Genomic DNA, 15,592 nt, shown 5'->3' with positions numbered 1-15,592 from the left:
CCACCCAGGCGCCCCTGTTTGTTTTGTTTTTTAAATTCCACATAGGAGTGAAATCCTATGATATTTGTCTTTCTCTGACTGACTTATTTCGATTAGCACTATACTCTAGCTCCATCCAGGTCATTGCAAATGGCAAGATTTCTTTCTTTTTGATGGCTGAGTAATCTTCCACTGTATACATATATCACATCTTCTTTATCCACTCATCAGTTGATGGACATTTGGACTCTTTCCATATTGTGATAATGCTGCTACAAACATTGGGGTGCATAAATCCCTTTGAATTAGTATTTTTGTAGTCTTTGGGTAAATACCTAGTAGTGCAATTGCTGGATTAGAGGGTAGTTCTATTTTTAACTTTTTGAGGAAACTCCATACTTTTTTCCAGAGGATGGCTCTGCACCAGTTTTCATTCCCCCAACAGAGCACTAGTGTTCCTTTTTCTCCACATCCTCACCAACACCTGTTGTTTCTTGTGTTGTTGATTTTAGCCATTCTGACAGGTGATATCTCACTGTAGTTCTTTTTTTTTTTTTCATTTTTTAAAATTTAAATTCAATTACTTAACATATAATGTATTATTTGTTTCAGGGGTGGTACAGGTCTGTGATTCATCAGTCTTATTATATAATACCCAGTGCTTATTACAACACCTACCCTCCCCAATGTCCATCACCCAGTTACCCCATCCCCCCACTCCCCTCCACTCCAGCAACCCTAGTTTGTTTCCTAAGATTAAGAGTATCTTATGGTTTGTCTCCCTCTCTGGTTTCAACTTGTTCCATTTTTTTCTCTCTTCCCCTATAATCCTATGCCTTGTTTCTCAAATTCCACATATCAGTGAGATCATATGATAATTGTCTTTCTCTGATTGACTTATTTCACTTAGCATAATACCCTCTAGTTCCGTCCATGTCATTGCAATTGGCAAGATTTCGTTTTTTGATGGCTGCGTAATATTCCATTGTATACCACCTCTTCTTTATTCATTCATCTGTCGATGGACATCTGGGCTCTTTCCATAGTTTGGCTGTTGTGGACATTGTTGTTATAAACATTGGCAGGTGCCCCTTCGGAGCACTACATTTGTATCTTTGGGGTAAATACCCAGAGAGGGAACCCTCCTACCTTCTTTGGTGGGAATGCAAGTTGGTGCAGCCACTCTGGAAAACAGTATGGAGGTTTCTCAAAAAGTTGAAAATAGAGCTCCCTTATGACCCAGCAATTGCACTACTGGGTATTTATCTCATTGTAGTTTTGATTTGTATTTCCCTGATGATGAGTGATGCTGAGCATCTTTTCATATGTCTGTTGGCCATCTGTGTGCCCAGACTTTTTTTTTAGTCAATGTTTGCTTAGATTTACCTATGTTGTTACTATATTCTTTGCTTACCACTCCTTCCTTAATATCTGATCTATGTAGTACTAACTCAGGCAGGCTGACTCCAGGAACCCAGGGGAGGGTCCCACAGGACCTATCAAGAGGGTCCTTGGCTTCACACAGGATAGAAATCAAATGTGAGCTGGAGAAAGTGAAAACAGTTTACTGAATAGGGTGACTGACAGAGAATAGCAGCAGATGCAACATCTGGGAGACTCGGAAAGGAAAGGAGAATGAGTCTCATCATTGCTTGGGGCTAGGCGTTTATATTGGAAAAGGGTCTAGGGTATGTGTTTCTTCAGGAATCCATGGTTGGGTCCAATCAAAGGTGAGTGTCAGGGCGCCTGGGTGGCTCAGTTGGTTAAGCGACTGCCTTTGGCTCAGGTCATGATCCTGGAGTCCCGGGATCGAGTCCCGCATCGGGCTCCCTGCTCAGCGGGGAGTCTGCTTCTCCCTCTGACCCTCCCCCCTCTCATGTGCTCTCTCTCTCTCTCATCCTCGCTCTCTCAAATGAATAAGTAAATAAATAAAATCTTTAAAGAAAAAAAAAGGTGAGTGTCAGGTGAACAATAGGTGTTATTCCATAAATTACTGAATATAGCGGTATTGATGCCACCAGGCGTCAGCTGAGATTTGTTTGAAGCTAATGTCCTGGAAAATGTTTGGGATCTGGCTCGTCTTAGGTGTTATCAGGTGTTTGGGGCCTAGGACAAAATTCAGAGAACAATTCACTTTCTTGCTTCCCCTTGAAGCGGGAACATACCTTCTTTGACTTATTCAGAGGCAAAATGTGGAACTTGAGTAAATGGGGCCTAGCAGACAAACAGCAGAGACGGAGCCTAGAATTTCTAAAATGGAGTGCCTTCAGCTTCCCTACTTCAGTATCATTTTGTTTTATAAATTCATCCTCAGTAAGTTCCTTTAGTGAGAGTTAAGTAATAATAATTCTCTCAATTTTTGTTTGGCATAGTCTAGCTGGAACCGCTTTATTATAGATTTTTAACTTGGGAATTTTCAAGTCACATAATTAGTATAAATCCTAGCCCTACTGTCCATCTGAAGTCTGGCCTGATTATGAATTTTCACCAGAAGTTTTTGGCATAAATATACCTACCTGAGTAAAGCTGAAAAAAGCAAACATATTTATGTTTGGGTGGGCAGGCGAGGGAGGGGGTGGGAATAGGGTTTGAGTTTTGTTTTTTCTTTTTTCTAGTTCACCTTTGCACTACAGATGTTTCTTTTCAGTGGCCTCAGCTTTATGTAGGAGTCTGTGACCTGACTTTTCACCTTGCTCTGTTAGTTGTCCCTGGCACTTCTAAGTCCTGTTAAAATTGCAGCTCTAGGTTTGGTGAGGCCTACAGAGATAGGGAGATGCCCCCAGGGCAGCGCCATCTTCAGTACTTACAAGGCTGTCTGAATTCCTGGCTCTTTACGATTTTGGCTTTTCCTTCACTTTCTTGCTGGCTCAGTGGTGCATTTAAAGGGCCTTTAAAAAAAGACTTTTATCAAGTTATCAAGCATTTATAAGTGTTGCATATAAGGACAGCTTTTAAGGATCTATTCTGCAACTGGCCAAAGCCAATGCATTCCATTCTTAATAACTTAAGCATGGTAGCCAGGAGGACTACTTTTTCCTCCATTTCTATAACTCCTCAAATTGCATGACCTTGGACAACCTCTGTAAATCTCAGTTTTCTGAGTTTCATCATGTGGGGGCTCTTTATTAGATCCCTCAAAAGAGAAATCTTCTCAAACTGGCATAACCTCCTTCTGGGAAGGGATTTAGCATATTTGATAAAACCCTTAAATTTCTGGTAAACTTTAATGAGATTAGATTTCTTGTGGGAAACATACTTGACTATCAGCTGAAAGACAGTCTACAGATAACTAACCATGCCATTTTTCCTTTGCTGTACACTATATATCCACTCTTTTTTTCCTGTAAAATACCCTTATCAAGAGTGGATCTTTGAATTGGCTTCCTGTAGGGTTTTTCTTCCAGCAACAAGACAGGATTAAAACTATGATATATGCTTATAACAGAATAGTCTAAAAAGTTCTCATTAACAAATCTTTAATTTTCAAAAGAATTTAAATGAATCACCTTTACTTTCAACTTTCAGCTATAAGTTTAGAGGCACTATACACCAACCAGACTGCCTTATTTTCTACTGGTAATAAGATATTCATGAACTGCAAGGATATTCTATTACCTTCCAAAAGAACTTTTCCTGTTTAAAATTTTTGTGCAAATTGGAAAACAAAATGTAGCTTGAAAAGTTTAAATAGGGGTGCCTGGGTGGCTCAGTTGGTTAAGCGACTGCCTTCGGCTCTGGTCATGATCCCGGAGTCCCGGGATCGAGTCCCACATCGGGCTCCCTGCTCGGCGGGGAGTCTGCTTCTCCCTCTAACCCTACACCCTCTTGCGCTCTCTCTCTCACTCTCTCTCTCTCTCTCTCAAATAAATAAATAAAATCTTCAAAAAAAAAAAAGAAAAGTTTAAATAGAAGTGTTAAGATCAGGCATAAGTTTGACTTGCATTTCCTGTTGATATGCAAATTTGGGGATTATTCTGGCCACGGCACCCCCCAACATTCATTATTATGTTAATGAGAATAAATGTATTACATTTTTAATACATGGGACTCGCTATGAAGAAACTGAGGACTGGCTACATGGGGAAAAAAAGAAAGGACTTTTCTAATTCCTTTTAGTTCACTGTTGATTGTGTAAGGTTGAAATAACATTTTGGTAATTTAGCTGAGCAGTAATAAAAATTCAGCACTGGAGTGTTAGAAGATCTAGGTTTTTCACACAATGAATTTTAGATCACCTATGTATGCTTCAGTCCTTTCTGTAAAATGAGGATACCAGTAACTCAGCATTTGAATCAAAATAAACAAGGTTCAGGGGCACCTGGCTGGCTCAGTCGGTAGAGCACAGGACTCTTGATCTTGGGGTTTGTAAGTTCAAGCCCCACGTTGGGTATAGAGATTACTTAAAAATAAAATCTTAAAAAAAGAGAGAGAATGAACTGGGTTCAACAGTTCACATTCCAGTTGAAACAGTTCCGGATGGTTTTAACTTAGCCAAGCTCCTTATGCTCAGTTGTAGGGCAATTACGTCCGTATTTTAGGGTTGCGTGAGGATTAAGTGGCATCTACCACATGCACCAAGAAAGAGTAAAGCATAGGGATATGGACAGAGTACTCTTGAAGCCTTTATATTAGATTTATCTATATTAATCCAGTTATTTAATGATTGCTTTAACTTTTAAAAAACGTCTCTCCATTGTATTCCATTTACTATTTCATTAGCAAGTATCACTTTTTCTCCTTGCCTTTCAGCTCTACCATGTAAAGAATGTAAAATCTGTCAGTCGCTTGATGTTAAAAACAGATAATTGCAAGTTCAGGAAAAGTCACTTGTATTTCAGTATGACTTCCCCAGGGTGTGTGTGTGCGTGTCTCTGTGTTTGCAATTAGACATGATTCGAAAAAGGAAAGGGATCACTGTTAAAGCTACTCATATGTGCTTGGCATCGAATAACTGAACTAAAAATCATGTAAGCAAAACAACAACAACAAAACCAATAGGGAAGGTCTAGTTCTTCTGAGCTCCTTGACACTTACAGCTGCTAAAGGCAGCTTTTATAAAGGAATCACCTCTGTACAAAAAGTATTTTCTTTTTCTTAAAACTTCCTCGAGAAGGAATCGCACATCTTATATGAAAATGGTGTGCTGCTTGGCTCCATTAAAATGACAAGGGTCCAGACACATAACTAATTTTATTTAGTAGGTAGAGCAGACACACCTTAGCCTATTTTTCCTGTGACTCTCTCACTCCCCATCCCCAAGCCTTCAGATATACACATCATTAGATTCCCAAGAGTCAAGAGGTGGGAGTGGGGAGTTTCAGTACAGAATATAGCTCTTGACATCATTTTGGTCTGACCAAGAAAAAGAAAGGAAGAGAGGGAAAGCAAAGAGAGGAGGAGAAAGAGAGGAAGAACGAAAAGGGGGAGAGGGGGTAATGAAAGAAAAGAAAGACAGAAAGAAAACAAAAAAGGGGAAGGGAGAGAACCTAAACAATGAGAAAGGAAGGAAGCTTGGATGGAGGGAGGAAAAGGAGCGAGAAAGAGAGCGAAAGAAGAATGTGAGAAGAGAATCATTTTTGTCTCAGGTTGACTAGGGAGAACAACGGAACCTTCATCAGCACTACACAATCTCGTAGAGGCCATGTACTGTTTTCTTGAAAGCCCCGAAGCTAAGCAATTCCAAGAATATTTGGCAAAGCCCTTTTGGGAAGGGTGAGGTGGAGAGGGGGGTGGGTGCTTTCTCGCACACTCGCACACCCGGCCCCCACACAAGATGTGACAGGGTTCGGGAGACCTAGAAGAAACCTTCAGGTCACCCGGGGAACTGCTCCTCTCGCTCGTCCTGCGGCGGTGAGGCGGGGGGGTGAGGGCGCCGAGACGCGCGGGGCGCGGAGATGTGCAAGTGGCGAAGCTTGACCGAGCGCAGGCGGGAGCAGCCGCCCAACTCCCGGTGCGGGATCTGCTGAGAGGCCACGGTGAGTCTCTCCGGGTGCGGGTCCGAGGGATGCCCGGTTCCCCCTCGCTCCCCCCCGGGCCCTGGCCGACGCGGGGCCCGGAACGTCCCCGGAGTCCCGCCTTGGCTCGGCGCCGCCGCCCGCAGCCCGGAGCCCGCGCCGCTCGGGGCGCGCTGGGGCGGACGCACCGACCGACCGGCGCTCGGCGGGGCTCCCCACGCCCGGCCCCGCACGCTCATTGGTCGGGATGTGTCTGCTCAGCAGCCTCCAACTTCTCCCGAATCCCACTGGTGAGTCCTGGGAGAGCGAGCCAGCACCTGGGAGCTGGGGAGAAGGGTCCGAAGGGCGCGAGAGCGCGAGAGCGCGAGAGCGCGAGAGCGCGGGCTGTGGGAGCCGATGGGACGGGCACGGGGCGGGCACAGCCGGCCGAGGGGAGCGGCTGCCCGGGAGGCGCGCGGAGCAGGGACGGCGGCGCGGGTCTTGCGCGACCGAGCGCCCGGGACCCTGCGGCCGTGGGCGAGGGAGGCGTGCCCTAGGAAGGAGCCGCAACTAGAACCTGAAGAGTGAGGGAAAGGGGCAAAGAGGGTGACCTGGGAGGAGGGCTCTGCGAGTGATGTCTGGTCGACTCCTCAGGTTCCTTGCCACAGCTCCCTGCAGCCTCTGCCTCGGGGAGTTAGGTTTGGTTGCCGACATCAGCGCTACCGAATTGCAGGGGGACTGATTTGGGGGCTGGAAATTTGCCAATCCGCTGCACAGACACTGATTTTTTTTCCTCTTTAAAGCAAGGTTTGTTTTCATTTTGGTCTCTATCGGATTCTCTCCTCATTTGTAACTCACTTTTCTATTTTTACTTTTCGTAACCTGAAGATCCTTTCGTTATCCCACCTCTTCAACTTGCCTTAACCTTAGTTTCCTATTATATAATTTATGCTGAGAGCGTGCTTGAATCACGGAGGGTTGGTTGGCGGGAGTAGAGGGGAGTTCCTTTGTAGATGAGTTTCCTTACCTAATCGGTCTCATTCTATTTGTATTATTTGGAAACAAGGGTAATTGCAACCAAACGTTCCTCTTCAGCCACTTGATTGAGTCTGTTCCTCCCGCATAGGTGATGCAGACGGTAATTTTATTAAACTGAAAAGTAGTACCTGACTTGCAATGTCAGCATTTAGAACCTGCTAATCCGCAGATCAGCTTGAAGGCTTGCAGCGTCTTCACTCTCTTGCATTATTTCTGGGTTCCAGCACATACAGAAATTTGTCCGATACTTTCTTGAACTCGATGCTGTGACTTTTACTGAACAGCTACACTGCCTATGGGAGTAATGTGCTTGGTACTTTGTGTCCAGAACTCCCTATCCCAGGCCCGGGGAACACCTGCAAATTAATGTCCTGGCAAAAAAGGGAGATGATTTCTCTTGAATACCTGCCTCCTCAGCTTCTGCAGCCACAGCCTAAATATGGAACCTGTTTCTCCTGCTTCCTGTGCCTCAGTTTCCCTAATACAAACTGTTTCAGTAGTGTACCCTCAGGGGCTTGCAGAAATGCTAAAGTGGTCAAGTGCTGCGAAGATGAAAATCGCTTTGGTTTATAGACTTCTCTGTAACAAAACGGTTATCCTGTAGGGTCTTTGATTTGACTCTATCGTGAAGTGATGCCTATTCTCAACTGGTGTAAGAATTGCTGCGTTATATTGCTTTGAAATGCAGTTTCTACTTAAGCAAAATAATCATTTATTCTTTTGGTGATGTTGTTAAGCTGAAGTTCACAGATTTCTTGTTGGGTTAGAGCTTCTAGAACTCTGTCCTCTCCTGTGGAAGTGTCTACTTTTTGGTTTAAGCTTTTCTGACCATATCTCTAAATTGAGATGCAGTATTTTAAACGTGTTAGGCATTTTTTAATGGCGTTTTACCTTATATGGAACTGTAAGTACCAACTTCATAATTTTTTTTGTATTCTTTTGTGTAATTTCTCCCTTCCCTGCCTTCCCTAAAACGGGGTTGGGTGTGGTTGAAGTGGATATTTCAGTGGCTGGGAGTTGGTGATATGTTCCATCCTGATGTTCGAGATTCTGACCCCTGTTTACTTACAAGAAAATAGTGAATCTACCACAGGTATCTGGACATGAGTGACAAAGTTAACTAGGAAGTTACACTGGCATCATTTCTGTTTTTGCTTGGTGTGGTTCAAAAGTGCTACTTAGGAGCAAAAGACTAAAATTTTGCAGAGCATTTACAAGAGGGGCAGATGGGGAGTTTGCAGGTGATTCAAAGATGATATCCTTTTGTTGCCAGTAAAAGAACTAACAGCTTTAGTCGCTGCCTTTATTTCCCTATAACAGTTTCTGCAGGCTTAGGTGCACAGCTGTTCAGAGCCCAGCTGCCTCTGTACCCCCATTTCAAGGGCAAGGAGGAGAAGTGAGGAAAAAGTCACCCAGCAAGGAGAAAGAAAGACATGCCTGCCTACTAGTTTTCTTGCTAGTTGGAAGCCTGGTGGTGCCAAAGAGCACCTTTAATTTAACCCTGTGGCTGCCCTGATTCCTAGCTCTAGACAAACTGATTGTTGTTTCTAAGAACTAAAAAGAGAAGCGGGTCATATTATTTCAGAAATGCTTTTCTCTAGATTGTCTTCTGAAACATTAGAGCAGGAGGACAAATGCTCCAGAAAGGGAAATGTGATTAATATTCAGATGCTCTTTAGGTCACTCTTGAATTCTTCTGGGGAAACTGGGAACATATAGTGTCCAAGTACTAAATTCGGTTCCATCTTTTCTTTCCCCAATCACCATCCCTATTAAAACTCCAAGGACCACGATCAATGCAATTCTATATCATAACCTCAGGGGCTGTGAGACTAAGCCAACATGAGTTACATAACCATTAAGTAAGACATTTTAACATTCAGGTACATTACATTCCACTTTTATTGAGCAGACACAGCTTTCATGGTCTAATAAAATATTTTTATTTGATAGTCTGTCCTTGGTTATAGCCTCGTGTAATCAAGAGAACAGCATGCTTAAGACTTTGTATCCAGAACTCTAAAGTCCAGTTGTTGTTCACTTATTAATAACTCACTGGGGAGATTAAATTCCTAGTTATCAGCGGGATCCCCCAGGCCACACTTCAAATATAGACTCTATTTCGACTTTATCCTGTGCCTCAGTTTCCACAAAACACACTCTCAGGCAATTGTGGGTATTCAACGAAGATCTTTAAGAGTATTTCTGAGCGGTCGCTTCATCTAGGAACTAAATTATACGCTTAATTTGTATCAAGCTATAAACAGCTAGTCTGTTAGTTTACGATGCTCTTTTCTACAGTTGTGCAGAAAAATTGAAGTCTGAGTTTTGGTGGATGGTCGATAAAAAATCATGAGGCCTCTAAAAGAAACATAATGAAATTTAATATTTAAGCTTACATCCCCTCGATTACCCTTCCCCTTCTCAAAACTTCTGCAATAAGATCTAAAATAGCTTTTATTGTGTGATGATATATTTTTATTTCTAGCAGTGACCAAATGTGTTCTTTTTAAAGGACATTTACTAGTTGTGTAGTTGGGCAAATTACCTGAATTTTCTGTGCCCCAGTTTCCTAAAGTACAGAATTGGAATATTAATGCCCACCTTACAAAGATTAAATCAATTAGTACGTGTAAAGCACTAAGTGTTAGTAGTGACTAACACATGGGACTCAATAAATGTCAGCTAGTATTAGTAGAAGTATTAATATTAATTTAAATACAAATTAAATAAGTATCTTAACAATAGTTACCCTGACCTGCAGGGTAGAATTTTTTTTAATCATATATTTTTTCCTTCTTCAGTTGCACAAGAAACATTGATTAAGGTTAATATCTTTCATCCCTGGGTGTAAACCACTGACTTGTGACTTAGCGAGTGACCATTTTCAGAATGTTGTCTAACCAGTTAATATATACCCACATCAGCAGTAGCTGTAATTTTGAACTGTAAAAATAAAAGTTGTTTTTAAGACTAAAAATTAACTATCACAAGTGTTTGTTCCTTTTTGTTTTTATCTGTATTCATGTTTCAAATTATCGCTTAGTCAAAACCTCGAAGTATTAGTCATTGATTTCCATGCTTATAAAGGAAGCTACTGGTACAAGATATAAAATTCACCTTTGACGTTGTCCAAAGTTCAGAAGGGTGAGTTTAAAACTTTGCTGTATGATGGTGCAGCAATTATTTGCTTATGAACTGCCGAAGGAATCCTATGTGAGTATTACCCGAGTCTTCTTGTCTAATTTTGTTTGGGTCTTCAGTGATATATCAAAAAAGAAGGGAAGAAAGAAAGGAAGAAAGAGAGAGAGAGAGACAAAGAAAGAAAAGGAGGAAGAAATAAAGGTTGTGACTTGTCATGTCAGATTCATTGGCTCTATACTCTTTGTTTTCAGAATCAGAATTCTGACTTTCAACAACAACAACTACAATTTATTTCTATTTAAAATGAATTAACCTGTTACTTTTATTTAGCTGCATTAAGCATTTGGAAAATTGTACATACTTTTCCTCTTCTTTTTCTCTATTTATTAATTTGTTATTATTAGTATTTAAAGACTTAAAAAATTTTTTTTTTACAGATTTTAGGTGATGGGCAGATCAGAAAGTCAGATGGATATAACTGATATCAGCACTCCAAGGCCAAAGAAACAACGATGGACCCCACTGGAGATCAGTCTGTCCGTCCTTGTCCTGCTCCTTACCATCATCGCTGTGACGATGATCGCACTCTATGCAACCTATGATGGTGAGTTACTCCCACACCTGTGCACACATCCATGCACAAGTGAGTGGAATCTTCATCTTATGCTTTTTTCATCTGCCAAACGAATGTGTTAAGGAGAGGGACACTTAAGGATGGTGGCATAAAGATTCCTTTATAAAATGTAACATCAATATGTCAAAACAATTAACTCTGACTAAAGTACAATGTCTTTTATGTTTCAGCTAAGTTATTAATTGCCAAGCGTATTTAGTGCACTCATGCTTATTTTATTAGGATTCTAATGTATAATTTTATTTGATTAAAGTGTACACAATTTTATGGCCAACCTCAATTAGTGAAATTTGTTGTGTCATTGAAATTCTAAAAGGCTTCACAGGAATCTAAGAGGTCTAATTTAAGTCTTAGAAGTTTTTCACAATAAGGATTAGAAAAGATTGGCTCCTTAACAGGAAAAAAAAGATTACCAGACTAAAACGACTGATTATTTCAATTTAATAGACCTTAGTGTGTAGAGATGATACTGCTGAATGCACTGCTTTCTTCATAATAAAAAATTTAAATTTAGGATTTGCCTATTTTATTTCTGTATGTTTTTTCTAGCTATTGACAATGATATAAAATACTCAGGTTTTAGCTCTTCCTTTAAGGAATTGATTATTTACTTGGCAGTTTTTAAAAGAACAAAAGATAGGGAGAAATTAGAAGACTGTACTGCAAATATTTACGCATATACCCTTCTTTTTCTAGATGGTATTTGTAAGTCATCAGACTGCATAAAATCAGGTAAGAAGATGGTTTTTAAATTTAATAGTTTTACAAGTAATGGATAACATTTAAAAATCAAATGCTAATAGGCAACCATCCCTACATTTTCTTTGTGTATACTTTTATTCCTTATACCTCATTTATTTATAGTAGAGGAAAATCTAAATGTATTAAAGTAGTAGATTAATTAGCTAGTTTATTCTAAAAAAGAATTCAGTCTTTTCATACCTGGAGTGTTTAGTAGGGTGATAGAGAACTATATCTCTAGCTTTATGGAGCTTGCCATATAGTTGGAGAAAGAAAATCAACACACTGAAATGGTGAGCATCGTATCATTATGTTACTTTCTTGATGCAGGTCATGAGAGGGGTAAGAACTAAGGAGGGAGTGAAATGTAGTCTGTAAAGCTAGATGGAGAAGTGAAGATTTGGGAGGGGCCTGAAACAGGGCTAGGGTTTGGAAGTGGAGGTACAGAAGAGGGGATGCCATACAGCGAGAAAGAACAACAGGAGTAAGTCATGTTGTTGAGAAGCAGTGAATGTGTAGGCTTGATAAATAGGGACACATTGTGGAGAGCTTTGAAAATCCATATGTTAGCCTTGATGTTGTAGTGAAGGAGAAATGGCTATTTTACAGAACAGATCACTCACTAAGGCAAAAGCTGAACAATGATTCCAGGACTGCGGGGTTGGGTGGGTTGAGTGCGAAGCCGTGAGCCAGAGAGGGTGGGCCGGTGGGGGCCGCTGTAATGCAGGTGTGCATTGAAGAGCCAGCCTGCGGTGGGATGAGAGAGCTATGTGACAACATGAAGGGAGAATGGGATGGCTCAGTGGAATGGACTTACTCAATGAAGGACGTGAAGGATTTGAAAATGAGGCCAAATTTGAAAACCTAAGGACTCAGGAGAATGGTGGCAATGTGCACAGAAATAGAGAAGTTAGGAGGTAAATTTGTTTTAGGGAGAGATGTGATTAATATGGATTTGGACATGTGGGGTCTGAGCCAGGGGTTACATGCAAGTGGAGAGAGACAGCAGAAAAGTAGAGACGGAGTGTAAGAAGATCTCTCATGCAGTGCATTTAAGATCTGTCCAGGGGTGATAGGTGAAGCCTTGGGAGTATTTGAGTTCCCAAAATGGAGATGAGCTATAAGGGCCAAACTTAAGAAGACACTGAGAATTAGAGTGGAAGGAAAAGAAAAGTCAGAGAAAGGAACAGAGAAAGTGTGTGGAGTTATAAGATGTCACATCAGTTAGAGTGTGGTGCAAAAGAGAACATTTTGACAAGAAGAAAGGTCGCAGCTGAGCACAACACCCTGGGATATGAATACAGTATTTATATCTTGTCTCCTTTGGCAGGAGATTCTAAACCTCCTTCCTAATGTTTACATTTCTTCCAAGAAATAACCTGTCCCAAATGATTTTGAACCATTTGAACCATTTAGATGGTTTTATCTGGGTTTTTGCTATTCATTGACCTTTGCAAAATAATGATAAGAAAATATCTCGGGATTTTAGGTGATAGTCATGATCTGAATGTTTGCCCTTTGTTTTTCTGTATTGTTTTTTGATATTTTCATTGCTATAGTCATTCTGGATCTCATGTGCACTGGCAGGACACCTAAGACATGATATGGGTGGCTGGAGGGAGGTCTGATTGGGACATCAGCCATTGGCTGCTCAACATACTAACAGGGACTTGCCCATCCAAGGGCTTTCCCAGAACAAGAGCAGTTTCTTTATTCCCCAGGAAATGGCTGCACAGATACCCTGGCTGGGAGATGTCCAGGGTCACTGTGCCAGAATCGGTATGGGCCCAAGTTGTCAGTTACCATTTGCTCCTCCCCCAAACCCTGCCCCACTTTTCTCTCTACCTGCTGCTCTTATTATATGCTCATGACCTATCCTGTTTCAAGAAACTCCTGCTTACATATCAACCTCTAATTGTCTCCAAGTTTCTCTGTCCTTAATACACTTGACATGTTTTTTAAGTCTCTTAGTCTATAGATTCTCTCTCGCACTTTCTCTCTTTCTCACTCCGTTTTTCTCTTTTCTTTTTTTATTTTGTTTTTGAAGAAACGGAATCCTTTCCCTAGTTAGGCATAGAGATCTAGGTAGGTTCCTCTAGTGGTAGCTACCCCAATTAGCAATGTGATATCTGGAATGTGGAATCTCAGATGTGACTTACTGCTTAGGGGTAGGGCTCTGGCCTTTTTTAATAGTGTTTGGCAAATCTCAATTCATTAAGACATGTTTGACATGTATCCTTTAATTGTAGGTTATAAATCATACCAAATGTAAAACACTTGCAAAACTCTTTCTTGGCAGAGAAATGTATACTATGGAAATACTGTCAGTGGTAAACAAAGTTGCTGAATAACTCTGTTTTTATTCAGCTCTGTTTGTTTACAAGCTGCTAGAATACTTTCATGTTTACTATTCTTCCTGGGAGAAAAAATAAAGATGAAACTCACTCTCATGGATACAGTATTCACACCCGTGCCTGTTCACACACCCACAGTCCCCTGCTGGTTAGTAAACTTTTTCTGCTATAAAAGATACAACTACTGTTTTTAGAAGTTGCTGCAAATTAACAAAATTCTAGGGGAATTGTTGGGCAGAAGAAAGTATGAAAGAAAGGGAATGAGCAGAGTCCAGTAGATGGAAAGGAAGAGAAAGACGGGAAAAAAGGATGTTGAAAAGAATATGAAGTCTCCTACTGACAATTCTAGATGACTTTAAAAGACTGGGAGAATTCAAACCTAAGCACAGAAATCCTTGAGAATTGGAAAAGTAGGTATTGCTAGACAAGGTGCTTATTTTCAGTGAAAGTTGGTTCTAACTTAAATCTTTCTCTGGGTGGATAAGGATGTCATGGCAAATGATCATTGAGCTGCACAGGCTCCCAGAGACCCAGCTGCCCGCAAAGGGCTGACGTGGACATAATTGGAAACATTGGTCATGACACCCAGGTTTTGACTGAAATGTCACATTTGAGAGAAACGTGCATAGACTCAGGTATGACCATACATCTTTAAGGAGCTAAAGTTGACTTTATGGAGCCAATAAAGCTCTTGAAAAAACAGCCTGATACCTTGCTTACAAGATTCCTAGCAGCCTAACCAGCCCTGTAAACTGAATATGAATGACCTGATGGGAAATCACCACAAGAGCTCACATATAGACAGTCTATGTGCCTCTTGCTCTCTGGGCCACTCAGAAGGATCACCGGACACATTTAAATTACAAACGAGGGGGTGCCTGGCTGGCTCAGTCGGGAGAGCATGCGACTCTTGATCTTGGGGTTGTGAGTTAGAGCTCCACATTGGGGGTAGAGTTAGCTTAATAAATAAATAAATAAATTACAAGCCAGGGGAAAACAAAACCAAAAACTCTTTGATTCTTTGAAGTCAAGTGATAGAAGTCAAGTCATACTGAGGCAAAAATGAAATGTTGTAGAAGGCTGTGGAGCATCTGGAAATGTATTTGGTGTTAGGTACTTTAAATCTGAGCATCTGTAAATTTAAATATTTATAATATACATAAATGATGTTTACAATACATACTTAAAGATAATTTGCCTGTGTATGAAATGTATCAGTTTGAAAGATTACACCAAACCTAAAATAAAACAAACACTACTTAACAAATAACAAGTTAAGGCAGTGTTCAAGACCCTACTATTAAAGCATGAGTAATATTATTCATCTCTTATTTACCCTACAAGATTGTCAAAAATATGGAGTTATAGAGCTTGCTTGTGATTCCTCAAACTTCTCCATGTAAATCTAAATCCTGAAACTGGCTTCCTGTGCATTGCAACCTTACTAACTCAGAAGATTTCAAGGAATCACATGCTTTAAATCAGGGCTTCTCAACTTCATCACTGTTGACATTTTGGCCCGGATAATTCTTTGTTGGGGGAGGGGGCTGTCCCGTGCATTATAGGATGTTTAGCGGCATCCCTGGCCTTTTACCCACTAGATGTCTAGTACCATTCTCCTCCCAACTCAAGACAACCAAAAAATGTCTCCAGACATTGCTATGGTCCCCTTGGGACAGTAGAATCACCTCCAACTAGGTACCACTGGCTTGAATGATCTCAAGAGATCATCCAGTGCCTTTCCCATTGTTGTAGTGGAATAATGCCTC

The 15,592-nt window shown here is 41.0% G+C and overlaps 1 protein-coding gene across 1 annotated transcript in view; it reads left to right on the top strand.

Moving 5' to 3' along the window:
* The first annotated feature begins 5,758 nt into the window (after positions 1-5,758).
* MME (membrane metalloendopeptidase) overlaps positions 5,759-15,592 on the top strand; it is a 97,405-nt gene continuing 87,571 nt past the window's right edge. Inside the window, exons 1-3 of the mRNA XM_032409190.1 lie at positions 5,759-5,954; positions 10,532-10,698; positions 11,425-11,460. Of these exons, the coding sequence (XP_032265081.1) occupies positions 10,542-10,698; positions 11,425-11,460 (193 nt within the window). The 5' untranslated portion in view covers positions 5,759-5,954; positions 10,532-10,541. The remainder of the gene's footprint in view (positions 5,955-10,531; positions 10,699-11,424; positions 11,461-15,592) is intronic.

The sequence above is a fragment of the Phoca vitulina genome, unplaced genomic scaffold (genome assembly GCF_004348235.1).
Source record: "Phoca vitulina isolate PV1807 unplaced genomic scaffold, GSC_HSeal_1.0 scaffold10, whole genome shotgun sequence".
Lineage (NCBI taxonomy): Eukaryota > Metazoa > Chordata > Mammalia > Carnivora > Phocidae > Phoca > Phoca vitulina.
Note: the sequence above shows the minus strand (reverse complement) of the source record. Positions and strands in the feature narration are given on the sequence as shown.